Source organism: Cyprinodon tularosa, unplaced genomic scaffold, assembly GCF_016077235.1.
Source record: "Cyprinodon tularosa strain WSP-4 unplaced genomic scaffold, ASM1607723v1 ctg222, whole genome shotgun sequence".
Classification (NCBI taxonomy): Eukaryota; Metazoa; Chordata; class Actinopteri; order Cyprinodontiformes; family Cyprinodontidae; genus Cyprinodon; species Cyprinodon tularosa.
This window is the reverse complement of record NW_024038830.1, coordinates 434890-447595: the sequence shown is the minus strand read 5'-3', so window position 1 is coordinate 447595 and position 12706 is coordinate 434890. Positions and strand designations below refer to the sequence as shown.

At 38.0% G+C, this 12706-nt stretch overlaps 3 protein-coding genes across 4 annotated transcripts in view; 1 reads left to right on the top strand and 2 right to left on the bottom strand.

The window, feature by feature from the left end:
- Positions 1 to 3529, bottom strand: part of rpap1 (RNA polymerase II associated protein 1) — a 35373-nt gene extending 31844 nt beyond the window's left edge. The window contains exons 1-4 of the mRNA XM_038286251.1: positions 3407 to 3529; positions 2435 to 2646; positions 2204 to 2352; positions 1901 to 1993 (exon numbers count right to left, since the gene is read on the bottom strand). Coding sequence (XP_038142179.1) covers positions 1901 to 1993; positions 2204 to 2352; positions 2435 to 2642 — 450 coding nt within the window. The 5' untranslated portion in view covers positions 2643 to 2646; positions 3407 to 3529. The remainder of the gene's footprint in view (positions 1 to 1900; positions 1994 to 2203; positions 2353 to 2434; positions 2647 to 3406) is intronic.
- A 526-nt stretch (positions 3530 to 4055) lies between these two features.
- Positions 4056 to 7686, top strand: iah1 (isoamyl acetate hydrolyzing esterase 1 (putative)). The gene is made up of 6 exons (XM_038286220.1): positions 4056 to 4207; positions 4282 to 4334; positions 4671 to 4822; positions 5074 to 5235; positions 5312 to 5433; positions 6754 to 7686. Exons 1-6 carry the CDS (start codon positions 4145 to 4147, stop codon positions 6928 to 6930), a joined length of 729 nt encoding a protein of 242 aa, XP_038142148.1. The 5' UTR covers positions 4056 to 4144; the 3' UTR covers positions 6931 to 7686.
- Positions 7139 to 12706, bottom strand: part of adam17a (ADAM metallopeptidase domain 17a) — a 27743-nt gene continuing 22175 nt past the window's right edge. The window contains exons 17-20 of one of the 2 annotated variants that reach the window (XM_038286218.1): positions 12584 to 12672; positions 12415 to 12474; positions 10638 to 10674; positions 7139 to 9416 (exon numbers count right to left, since the gene is read on the bottom strand). In XM_038286218.1, coding sequence (XP_038142146.1) covers positions 9019 to 9416; positions 10638 to 10674; positions 12415 to 12474; positions 12584 to 12672 — 584 coding nt within the window. In that variant the 3' untranslated portion in view covers positions 7139 to 9018. The remainder of the gene's footprint in view (positions 9417 to 10637; positions 10675 to 12414; positions 12475 to 12583; positions 12673 to 12706) is intronic. The other variant, XM_038286219.1, reaches the window with a different exon arrangement.

The window sequence follows — 12706 nt, the reverse complement described above, 5'->3', positions numbered from 1 at the left end:
GAATGGCAGTTTGACAGAGTGTAGATTAGGGTTGTCACGATACAAAAATTTTTAATTCGATACCAATACTCGGGGGGAAATAGTCGATACTCGATACAATTTTCGATACCACGAGGTTAAAAACAAAGACCCCAAAATTTAACAAAAATATTTTCATTAATAAATGAAATACAAAAAATAAATAACTACAATAAAAACAATATTTTGAGGTTGCATTCTGTGAATAATATTAAGCAAGCTTGATAAAAAACTAACAAAATAACTTAAGTGTTCCTTCCTTGGCTATGCTTTGCACACATAACAATGACACTAGCCAAACCAGTTAACAAACAAAACTAATTCTCAGCAGCTGCACCTGTTACAGAAAAAGTCTGAAACTGAAACAGAATTATTCAATCACACTGGGCCGGATTTATCAAGATCCAATTTTGCGTGCAGTAATTTGCGCTCGCAAACTGGAATTTTGCGCGAGGGGCTGGACCATGGTTTGCGGGTGATTTAACAAGAGCGATTGCGTAACTGGTGGCAGGTGCAAAACTGTTGGAGACGCCCTATTTAAATGATGGTTTTGCGCGTTTTGTGATTGGCGGCAAAGTAGTTTGTAGTTTCTACAAACTAGTGCATTAAGAAATTAAAATCTTACAGTGATATATAAAGAAAAAACTTTGGCAACCTTTATTCCCTAAGGTGGTATGTGGCTGAATTTCTACTTCACTGCAGTAAAAAAAAGACAACAAAAAAAAAAAGTTTTTTTTGTATTGGCCTGTAGAAAAATGCACATACCAAATGGCTCACAAGAAGTGACTGTGGATGAGATTACTGCGCGTACGCATCCCCGCAGCATTGGCATGTTGCTCCACAGGCGCAGGGGGAGAACCTCCAAACGTTGCAAGGAGTTTTGTGATATCTGGTATTGCGTGGGTCCTCCTTGTGGCTGGCTCCAAATCCCCCAACAGCTCCAAAATGGCAATGCAGGATAAACGATATGTTTTGATGATCATTTCCTCGTTCATTCCAAAAATATTCACACGGAGTGAAAAAATGCGTTCTCTGCGTCTCCTTGCTTCATTTCGATGTCTCCTTCTTGCGACAATAACCGCTGCCATGTGTGCGCAATTACGCATACAGACCATTTGCACCTTCTTTTGAAACGTGTTAAATATAGAGTCAGATACCGTTAGCAAAATTGTTTTTAGGTTTAAGAAATCACTTTGCGAGTGCTAAATTAATATATTTACATGTTCTCCTCCCACAAGACGCACTTTTGCGTGTAAACGCCCCATATTGCATATTCATTGCAGAAAAAGTACTAAATGCATAAGAGGCGCTATTTAGCACGTTTTAAAGACCAAATCCTTTTAGCACGCTGTTGATAGATCAGTTTGTACATTTTTTAGCGTGCGCAGTGAAATAGCTCACGTTTTTATACACGCAAACCTTTGATAGATCCGGCCCACTGTGTTCAGAAAGTGCATTTTCTCCTATTCTACACTCTAGATGAATGACTGTGTAGGTGCCAGTGGTGGAAGCACTTTATCGATACTTCTGAAAATAAGTATCGTATCCAGATACGTTTTAGCATCGATACTTTTTTGAGTATCGATACTTTTGACAACCCTAGTGTAGATTCAGTGGGGGATGACAAAAGAAATGCAGGGCACAATCTGCATTTTTTTCATCTGTGAAAGGGTTGGAGAGTCTATTATTTACTGAACTTCCTGTTAGCTATTTATTCAAATCATCAAGTTGGAATATCTATTAAAACTATATTTTTGGTAGGGGGATATAACCATTGCCTTTTATCACCATGCAGGTAATTTTTATGAATTAATTTAAAAACTATAAAAATGACAAGAACCTGAAGTAAATGTATACACATGAAATTATGAGCAAACTATACCTGGCTGCTGGTTTCTGAGCGGTGGAGTACTTTGGGAAAAGCCAGGCCTGTTGACGCCGGTAAGGATATAGGAGCACAGCTGGTGTCTCTCTCCTTCAAGTAAACAGAAACTTCTTAAGGTCCAAATTAAAAAAAAAAGACAAGAAAATGGTGATACATATTTAGATTAGATTTACATCTAGATAAACCTAAATAGTTAATTCTATGACATATACTGTTCACATGTGCATTGATTTCACCAATACAATTAGCTAACAGGTGCCCCCATATCCCTGCTGGTTGATATTTTTACAAACACTTTACAACAATCTTGGAGAGAACAGCACTGATGTGGGTATCATGTCTGTCCAGCCTCTCCCCAGCATCCTCATCCTCAAAAGTGACACGACTGGCTTTAAATCGAGACTTCTTAGGAGGGGCTGGTGTTAGAGAGGGCAGCTGGTCTGGAAGATCTATAACAAACACATTTGGGACTAAATTATTCCACAGCAGAGCAGCAGTTTGGTGTTCTGACAGTAGTTGCTTGTTTTTAACCTTCAATGGTGACCATATCCTTCTGATGTCCTTCATTTTCACTGCCGTGCACTCCCTCAGCATCTCCCTCAGCATCTCCCGCCTCTCCTCTCCTCTTGTCAGGACGGCGGACCATACAGGCAGCCGAGGGAGCTCCGGAGGTCAGGAAACGCTCCTGTTCCCTCAGGAGGTCTGCCTCAGAGTCGGTGGGTTTTGGACGTCGCAGCATCCCGCTGAAGCAAATGAAGATGACATTAAAAACACCTGATCAATAAGTAATAAAACTAAAGAGAATTCAGATTATTATACATACAATCATTTTATCTTTGTAAACAACTATTATGTACATTCATTATTTTCTTTATTTTTCTTTTTTGTTATTAGAGCACCTGTCTAATGTTCTATGTAACTATATGTCTGTATGTTTGTACAATTTTTTAAATAAAGTTCTAATAAAAAATAAATAAATAAAAACCTTCACTTCCTTTCATTAGAAGGAAAAACAGACCAGATACATTCATCTTTTTTTAATCCATTTCGTATTTAAGTTTAGAAATTTGCAACTCTATTTTCAACTGTTTCATAAATGGCTTGACGACTTTTCACTGTTAATCAGATTTCAAACAGTAAGATTTTTGTTTTTAAAAGTGAATTTCTGAGCTAACCTGAAACAGATCCGTTTATTTGCTGTTATTAGAAGTTAATTTTCGGCTCATATTCGGTTTCAACATGTCACCCTAAATCATTAACTACGTTAATGCATACATATATCATTTGACAAGGCAAGCTGAAGATTATTTTATAGATTATAAGATCTTTAGTCCGCTTTTGATGTTCTGTTTTTCACGTGCAGTTTATAACTGAGCACAAGTGTAAATGTTACGTTCAGCGAACGTTAGCTTAAAATTAAAGCCGTTCTAGTTAAAGATGAAACTCGCTTCAAATAATAATCATAATGTAATAATATTTTTAATTAGTGTGGTTTGAGCTAACCTTTTTTAAGAGATAAATCCTGGAGGATCCTCACCGAGGTAGCTGGTTCACCCGGAAGACTTTGAGTGTAGGACAACATACGAGCTCTTCAAAATAAAAGCTCATCAAGGAAAAAACAAAACAAAAACATCTTCATCTCTTTATTCTCCAAAGAGTGAAAGTAAAATAAGCAAGGGAGAGGCAACACAAATGAATAACACCAAACTCAGTGATACTGTAACATTATCTCTCTTTATATTGATGTTTTTATTATATATATGATCAGTGGACAAGATAATTTAGAAACCTAGAGGATATCAGTGACGTAAAGATAATAATTAGAATAGAATAGAGTATTTATTTGTACCACAGTCGAAAAATTCAACTCAAAACTTAAATATAAGCTTAAAAGGTAAAGGAAACAAATAAAAAACTATTAATTTTATCAGTATTATCTTTATCGATTAAAACCGTTTTGGTTTTATGTAGGCTAGATGTAGGCTAGAAACCTTTTTTTATGTTTTATCAAATTATTTAAGAATTTGATTTTATTCATCCACACATTAATCCACAAGGTGGCTGTGATCAATCTATGCTCTATTCCCGAACCACTTTTAAAAGAAGGAAGAAGAAGGATCAGTCGATTGCCCTGTGGTCCACACTCCTCGCCAGTTGGTGGCGGTAATGCTCACCTAATGTACCTGCCAACCGCCATAAAAAAAAATTCAACAACAACACCAAGAAGAAGAGGGATCAATCATGTCCAAGTTCAGCTCAGTAATTTGGCCTAAAGTTGTTTTATTCGGTGACTCAATCACACAGGTTTGTTTTATTCAATAAAGCTTGTATTTGTTTCAGCTTCATCTTAATAATAATAATATTCTTCCATCTTTTAGTTTTCCTTTCAGACTAATGGATGGGGAGCAGAAACTGCAAATAAGCTCGCAAGGTGAGTTTATTAGCTGATAGTCAGTGGTTTACTTTGATTAAAAACAATCCACTGAACGTGTCATGCGCACAATAAAGCAGGAAGTTCAACCTGTTTCATTTCTACTTCTGGTTTTATCTGATTTTTCTTCTTTTTTTATTTGCATGGGTTTAAACAGCTAGAAATGTTAATGTTTAGATTTTGATGTGCAGTTTGGTCTCCACCACTTAGTACAAAATAGCCTAAAACAACATGAACAAGCAAAATGATTGGACACAACATGATGCTGGAGATGCATTCTTGATTTTTTTTTTTTTTTATGGATTTGTGAATTTAATATTCAGCTCTTGTTTTTAGAAAAGGTGATGTTGTGAACAGAGGGCTGTCTGGCTACAACTCCAGATGGGCCAAGATTATCCTTCCTCGCCTGATCAGCAGCCAGAATCCAGCAGAAAACCACATTGCAGCCGTAACCGTCTTCTTTGGAGCCAACGATGCTTCACTGGAAGGTGAAGCGTCACTGAAAAACAAGTCTGCAAGACTTATTTCAGTGTCAAAGTAAAATACTTCACTTTCAGTAGATCCTGTCAGTATTACTGTAGAAGGAAGTGAATAAGGGGAATAATCAGGGGCATTATAAGAAAAATAGTCTAGGAATGTCACTTTGCAGTATTGCGTCAAGGTTTTGTGAATTTAATCCGTCTTTTGCACATCTAGAAGCACTGTGCTTTTAAAATTTGTTATTTTTTGGCTCCTGTAGATAAGAACCCACAGCAGCACGTCCCTCTAAATGAGTATTCAGAGAACCTGAAGGAGATCAGCAAGTTTCTGTCTTCAGCTGGTGTTTCAGCAGACAAGGTCATCTTCATGACTCCTCCTCCTATTCATGAGCCGGCCTGGGAGAAGGAGTGCATCCTCAAAGGTAGACTGCAGGCCACTGGTTCGCCTTCTTTCTTCTTTGTATTGATCGTGGCTGATTCCTCTTCTGTGTCTTTCAGGATGTCCCCTCAATCGGCACAACTCTGTGACGGGACAGTACGCTCAGGCCTGTGTTCAGGCAGCCGGTCAGTGCGGATCAGAAGTTCTGGACCTCTGGACACTCATGCAGAAAGACGGACAAGTGAGTGTAGTTCTGAATTAGACAGAACATACAGAACCCTTAAAAATATTCACACCCTTTGGATTTTTCCCCATGATTTGTGATATTGCAGCCACTACTGTTATTCTCTTTTATTAACATCTATTACAATTCATTCTAACAAATTGTTTTTATATTGACAAATGTTTTTTATATATTGTTTAAATATAAAGTTGATGTATTTTTAGCATAGGTCCTGTTGAGATAGAATCACAGTTTTTCTCACCTGTCTGAGAATTCCAGAGCTGCAATTGGCTCCTTGGTTCATTTAAAATACTGTATAAAATAATGAACTTTTGCCTTGTGTTTGGTTTCCTTCTTTTGTTTTCTGCCCTCATAAAAAAAAAACAAAAACAAAAAAAAAAACACTGGCCCCACCCTGGTAAGTTTGGTCTAGAACCGTCACTGATCTTTGTCCTGCTATAACATTAACCATCACCTCGGTCTGCGTCCTGTAGCCGTTTACTTCTAGGATTGTCCCATATTCTGCAGGGCTGAGACAATTAAATCAGATTTTGATCTTTTGATTTTGCTTCCAGTCAATATATTGAAAACAAAGTCAATTTTTTTCTTTTTTTATCAAAACATTTGTTTGAATATCTTTGTGATTAAATAAGATAAACGTTCAGATATCTGCAGCTCTAGTGTTTAGCTTCCTCTAGATTTCTCATCACCTGACTACCTTCATGATGATGCCACCACCGTATTTCGCTGTGTGCAGCATTTTCATGAGGTTCAAAACATTTTACTTTGCCCTTCACTTTCTTTAGATATTATTTGAAAGGTTTCTAAATACATACAGATCTCACAATTCCAATGTATAATAAGAAAAATATTGAAAACTACATGTTTCTCTACAATAATTTAGCCATCTTGTCAACTCCTAAAAACAAAAATGTATTTTATTGTTTAAAAATGAAGTTGTTGTATTATTAGCCTAGGTCGTAAATGAGATAGAATCAGTTTTTCTCACCTAGATCTCAGAATTCCAGAGCTGCAATTGGCTCCTTCGTTCACTTAAAATATTAAAAATGAACATTTGCTATTAAAACAACAAACTGATGTTTGTAAAGGTGCAAAAGGTCAAAAGAAACAAATTCTTCCAAGGTCATCTTTCTTGAGCTTCCACATTTAACCTGCACATTTTAACAGCAATGTCAGGTTTCTGCTTTGAGCCCACTAAAGAGTCATATTTCTGCTCAACTGGCCTAATGTTATAGCAACTGATTTGTCTTGAAATGCTGAAAAAACAAACCTTTTTCCCACATGCTGCATTATTTAAACATTGCTGCTCTTCTCCAGGACTACACAGTCTACCTCTCAGATGGGCTGCATCTCTCAGAGAAGGGGAACCAGTTTGTGGCCCAGCACCTTTGGAGCATATTGGAGAGTCGCGTGGCTCACCTGCCCTTCATCCTGCCTTACTGGGGAGACGTGGACGCCAAGAGCCCAGAGAGCAGCCTCCTCTGTGATACATAAGAGAATGTTCCAGCAGCTAAAACCAAACTGGGTGGAACATTTTGCAAAGGAATCCTTTTTTTTTTTTTTCAAAAAAATGATCATGAAATCAAATCAAATACTGATGCTTAAAATGTGCAATAAAGATGATTTGTTTTTTTTTACAAAGATGTTACTGCTGCTGGAAGAAAACATTCATACATGTAGAAAGAAAGGACTACACACAGTATGTAATGCAAAAGATGTATTTTCATACAATAAAATGTTTTACAGCATTAAGATATGACACAGCAGGTAACAGGTGAGACTGCATCAAACTGCAACATGTGCACAGCTCACATTGGCACGACTTTTATCAAAGCAACAAACGATCTGAGCACAAGCAGTGCTGCAGAACGGACAATTTGATCCGATAAACAGGAGGTCTATAAGCACATAAATCTAAACATACTGGTAGTGCAGGAATCAGCGGAAAATTCTTTTTTTTTTATTTACCAACATTGAACAAACTCGGTGATATACTAAAACTGTTGCTTCTTGTACATAGGAGCTACGATACAAACACAAGGGTCCAATATGCAACCTCTGAAAAATGTGTGCAAAACAGAGATTCTCCAGTGTTGAAAAGTGCTTTTGTTAAAAACAAACCTAAACTTAAGTGTCCTACAAGTCATAACCCACTATTGATTTCCTCAATAGTTGTGATGATTATGTAACATAATAAACTGAATATACTGGGAGTGGATTTGGTTTAATAAACGGATATTTATAGATGCACTATATTGCTGGAAGTATCGGATCACCGCATCAAAATGAATGTGAATGATGGAATAATTTGCTAACGTTGCTGTTTTTGTATAAAGTTAGGCAGCATCATGACCTTTATCTTATAGAAGAGCTTTAGGATGACTAACAGCAGAAGCTGCAGTTCTGCTTTCTAATCTAAACGATCACAAACCTAAACTCTGTGAAAGATGTTTTTCCAGAGTAGTTAAAGTCGCTTTTATCAAAAAAGGTCCATCAACAAACTGAACCTACAGATTAAGCAAAGGATATCGAAGTACATGTACACTTAAAAGCACCCAGAAAAGATGCTTTTTGCAATACAGTGTATGAAGATAAGATTGGGAGTTTATTTTCTGAAGGTGCACAACGGCTATTTAATGAAAAACGACACAGTGGGAAAATCAGTCCTTAAAATTAACCTGATTATTCATCAACTTTAAATCTAAACTGTTAAAAATGTTTCACTTTTCAGAATAACATCTATAAACTTCACTGTTTCATCTGGATTTTATAAGACAGACCAACATAAAGTGGTTTAGTTGAAAGTGAAAGAAAAATTTGAAGTCTTTTTAAACCGATTCGCAAAAAATAAATCTAAAAAGTGTGGCATGCATTTGCATAGAAATCCATCTAAAGTAGCACCTTTTAACTCTTGAATATCTACCAGTTACCTAGATCACTTTCTGCCTTTTATTTTTAGTAAAGCAGCAAACAATTAGTCTGATTTGACTGAGAGGCTTTAAGTTTTCACACGTCATTCACACATGCCTTATTTGACTGCAGTACCTCCTAATACAGGTACGCTTTGTCCACTAACACGGTTTGTGACTTCATATATCTTTCTTTTAACTTACTTTTTTTTTTACTTACTGTCACACTGGGAGGTTGTCCAATTTGTGAAGTACAGGACAATAATAGAAGACTATCAGATAACTGCTCTGTGCACGAGATTTCATTTAGAGATGCTACATTATGGCTGAACATAAAATGCCTTTTTCTCTTATTCATTAGCTAAAATTATTATAAATGTTGCAATGGAGCACAATTTGCTGTTGGTTTATCATATAAAATCACAGCAAAACACATTAAAGTTAGCGGTGACACTGGGAAAAATGTGAAAAGGTGTAAGAACGTATAATGCATTTCCTAATTCCTCAAACTTCAACAGATCTTTAAAAGGCACAAAATAAGAACTCAAAGCTGTAAAGAAGTGGCTCATTTTAACACATCAAGCTTACATTGTTCTGTTTGTTCTCTAAACGAAGGCGAATGCTTTTCTAAGAGGGAGAGCGGCGCCCTCCGTTTCCTCAGCACTCTGTCTCTTTAGAGTCGAGGCACTCCTGCCTCTTGAGGCGCCGTCGCTCCCTGGATGGGTTCTGACCTGTCAGATCCTCGAAGGAGGATTTCGTAGCCGACGAGGAGGCTCCTGCGGTTGTGAAATCGCCCGACAGCCCCTCTTCTACCAGGTGAGAGTCGCTGCTGGTGTCCTCCGGGATGGTGGCCATCCGCAGGTCCCCTGCGCTGTCCTGGTTGGCGGCGTAGCTCGGGCCGGGGTCCTGGGTAGTGGTGCTGCTGCAGGCCGCGGCTGGGGTCAGGGACCGGGCCTGGCTCTGCAGCAGAAGAGGTTGGGAAGAGGGCGCGGCCCGGGCGGCGAAGGGAGGCTGAGAATGCTTGACGATGCGCACGGGCGCCGACTCGGGGTTGCTCAGGATGTCTTGAGTCTGTGGAGCAAAAACAGCAGGTGAGGAAAAAACAATAAGAAGCTCCTGCTTTAGACTGAGGTGGGATCCATTCCTTGTTTACTTCATTCTGGTTATGAAAAACTATCCGATTACTCTCCTGGACTTCAATCTTTACCGAAAAGTAGGAGTTTATTACTGGAAGTAAAACCTGCTCCCCTTTAAACTCACATCTAGGTTGGAATGAGTAAAGAAACCTTTCTTTCAGTGGACATTTGGAGTCGATAAAGACACAGTGGTCTGAAAAAGTATTTACCCCATGCATGTTTGTTCTCTTTTTAGCCTTTTTGTCACACTTTACAGTTCGGAATCCAAAACTACAATAAAATTCTGAAGAATACTTATCAGCTTTTGAAGACGGGTTCAAACTCGCTAATGTAGCATGATGACGATCCAAAGCCAAAATTTAAATATAAGCTATTAACAGTAGAAACCCTCTAATGTTGATTAATTACAATAATCACACAAAGCAGTGGGGAGGGAAGCCTCCACATAATGGAGGTAAGTCATGTAAAATACTAATTCTCCTTTATCATAAAGGATTGACAGCTTTTCTCCTCAATAAATGAATAATAAAAAAAAGAACTATGATTGATACTTAAAATGTGACAAAAGACGTAAAGGCAGAAGAAATCTGTAAGGGGGCAATACTGTGTCAAAATGTGTCATATTTGGTTCTAAAGGGAAAACCTGAAGCCAAAAGTCATGCCAGACAGCTGATTGAATGACGTCTGGAACAAATAAAATAAATCTACATACGCTCAGGTCAAAATGTCAACAAAAAAGAAAGGTCTACAGAGGAATGTTGCCTCAGTCTTGACATTGATCCAATCAAGCCCAAATTTGACCTACAGTGTACGATACCACAGTTAGCTTTAACAGCAGCAGTTGCAAACTTCAAATGACGACACACTCCATCTTATACCACAAAGGACAACATGTTTCAATCCTCTTGCTCTTTGAATACTCCTAAAATTCAGTCTTGCCTCCCTGAAGTAATTCCTGATCAGATCAGACAGAGTCCGTGACGAAGAACACCGTCTCCACTTTGTGTACATGCAGGACAAAGATGGGAAGTGTGCGGTCAGATCAGTGATTACTTCAAAGAGAAAGTGACTCCAGGAGTATCCCCAGCGGAGGCCACTGACCATGCACTCAATGGCAACACATGGCAACACCAGGCAATGGCACAGACTCACTCACCTACAGCAGGAGCTCTATTACAAACCTCCACCATCTGCTGCGGTGCCGGGGCAGAGAGCGATCAACAGGTCATTCAGGAAGCCTAGCAGTGATGCATGATCTACCAGATGGATCAAACCACCTCAGCTATTCTCCTTATAAGAAACTATCAGCTGTCTGAATTTGTTCCAGATTTATCTGAATCCTGATGCAAGTTTTATTTTATAGAAATCATCTAAACCCTAAAAGATTGTAAGCTAGTTACAATAAGTTTGATCATTATAGGTTAAAGCAATGAGCTACCATTCCTCCAACCTAATAAGATGTTAAGGCCCCCTTTTGACCAGATTAAGACCTTCCTACAATCTCCAGAATCTGCTGCAAAAATAACTACATCTTCTTAGACTAGTACTTATTATCATAAGGATCCAGAGCTTCTTGATACCTCCAGCAGTCCATAAGATATAAGCAGCAGGTTCCCTTTATGAGGCTACCACATCCCAGCCCTGATTGGGTCCAACCTTCAGCGTACTGTATGCACTAGAACATTACCTTACAAAATCTAAACCGCTGCAGGTATCATGCCTGCCCGCAGACTAGGGCTGAAAAAATTTATCGGATTAATCGATTATTGAAAAAAATCACCAACTAATGTAGTAATTGATTCATCGTTAACTGCCATATTGAGACTCTAAAACATACCTTTAGCTGACAGGTCAACAATAATTATACAAAAATTAATATATATAATAATAAATAAAATCTGTCAGTATGTTCAATCCAGAGCATAACATTTTTAGTTTCACGTGGTTTAATTATTATTTATTAATTAATCGAAAAAATAATGGACAGATGAAATCGATTTGAAAAATAATTATTAGTTTTGACACTTGTTCCTCTAAATAAGCTAGAATATCAGCAACACTTTTATTGGATTTATCAATTTAGTTCCAATAGTAAATAGTGGTGAGATTATATTTTAACTTAAGACTTTATACTCCTGATCACTGCACATGTAACACCAGGACTTTCTTTTAATAGCCTGGAAGTTAGGTAGTCTTCCAGATTTCCAGCACAACCAAATATAGGTGCAATTTGGAGATGTGCGTACTTTTCAGGGAAAAACACAAACAGATCTGTCTGTAAGGAGTCTCGGTATGGTGTATTATCCAATGATGTAGAGAGGGTACTTTTTATATTTTTGTTTCTCCTGCTTGGTGAGATCTTTTAGAGCGAAGAGTTTGAGAGTTCTGCCAGGAGATTGTGGTTGTACTAAGGTTGTAGGATAGGCATGAGGAGCATGCAGCATGAACAGCCTGATGTTCTCTGAACATTAAGCTGTGCAGCTGTATGTATTTCTCACAGAGCAGACATGCTCCCCAGTGCCCTTCCCAGCATTGGATGTATATTGCAGTCAAACCAGTCTTGTGCGACGGAATCTGCTGCAGCACACAAAATAACGCTGAGAACCTGCAAAGACTGTAGTTTGGTTTTAATCTAGCATGAAGGGTGCCCAACATTTATATTTCTTTACATCCTAAATGAAAAACTAAGTCCAAATTCTAACTGTTGTAAAAACTGTTGATCAGTTATATTAAAATACAAATTGGGTATAAATCCAGGTAGATCTTGCAAACTACCACTAACATCAAACTTTTTCCCTCCCACTTTTTTTTTTAACCGATTGCCCGAAAGCTTAGTCCTTCAAAGGCAAACGTTTGATTAGTTTCAGTTAGTGTAGCAACAAGGCAGGTGCACAGGAAGTCAAACAATTGTTAAAAAAAGACAGGGAGCTTACGCTGGGAGCGAAGTAAAAGGATTTGGCGTTCTCTGCGTACTGCTGATCAAGTCGTTTGTCCTTTAGAAAGAAACAAGACAGTCAACAGGTGAGAAAGGTAACTACCAGAGAGTAAGACAGGAGTAACATTTTTGAAGATGTGGACAAAGGTAACTTTAAAGCTTCTTACCACACAGTAAACCAAGATGCTGAGAGGAATCCAGAAAATAAGGGAAAACACCACGACTGAGCCAACTATGTTATCAGCCAAGAACTTCCCTGATTTACAAATAAAACCGTAAGAATACAAACA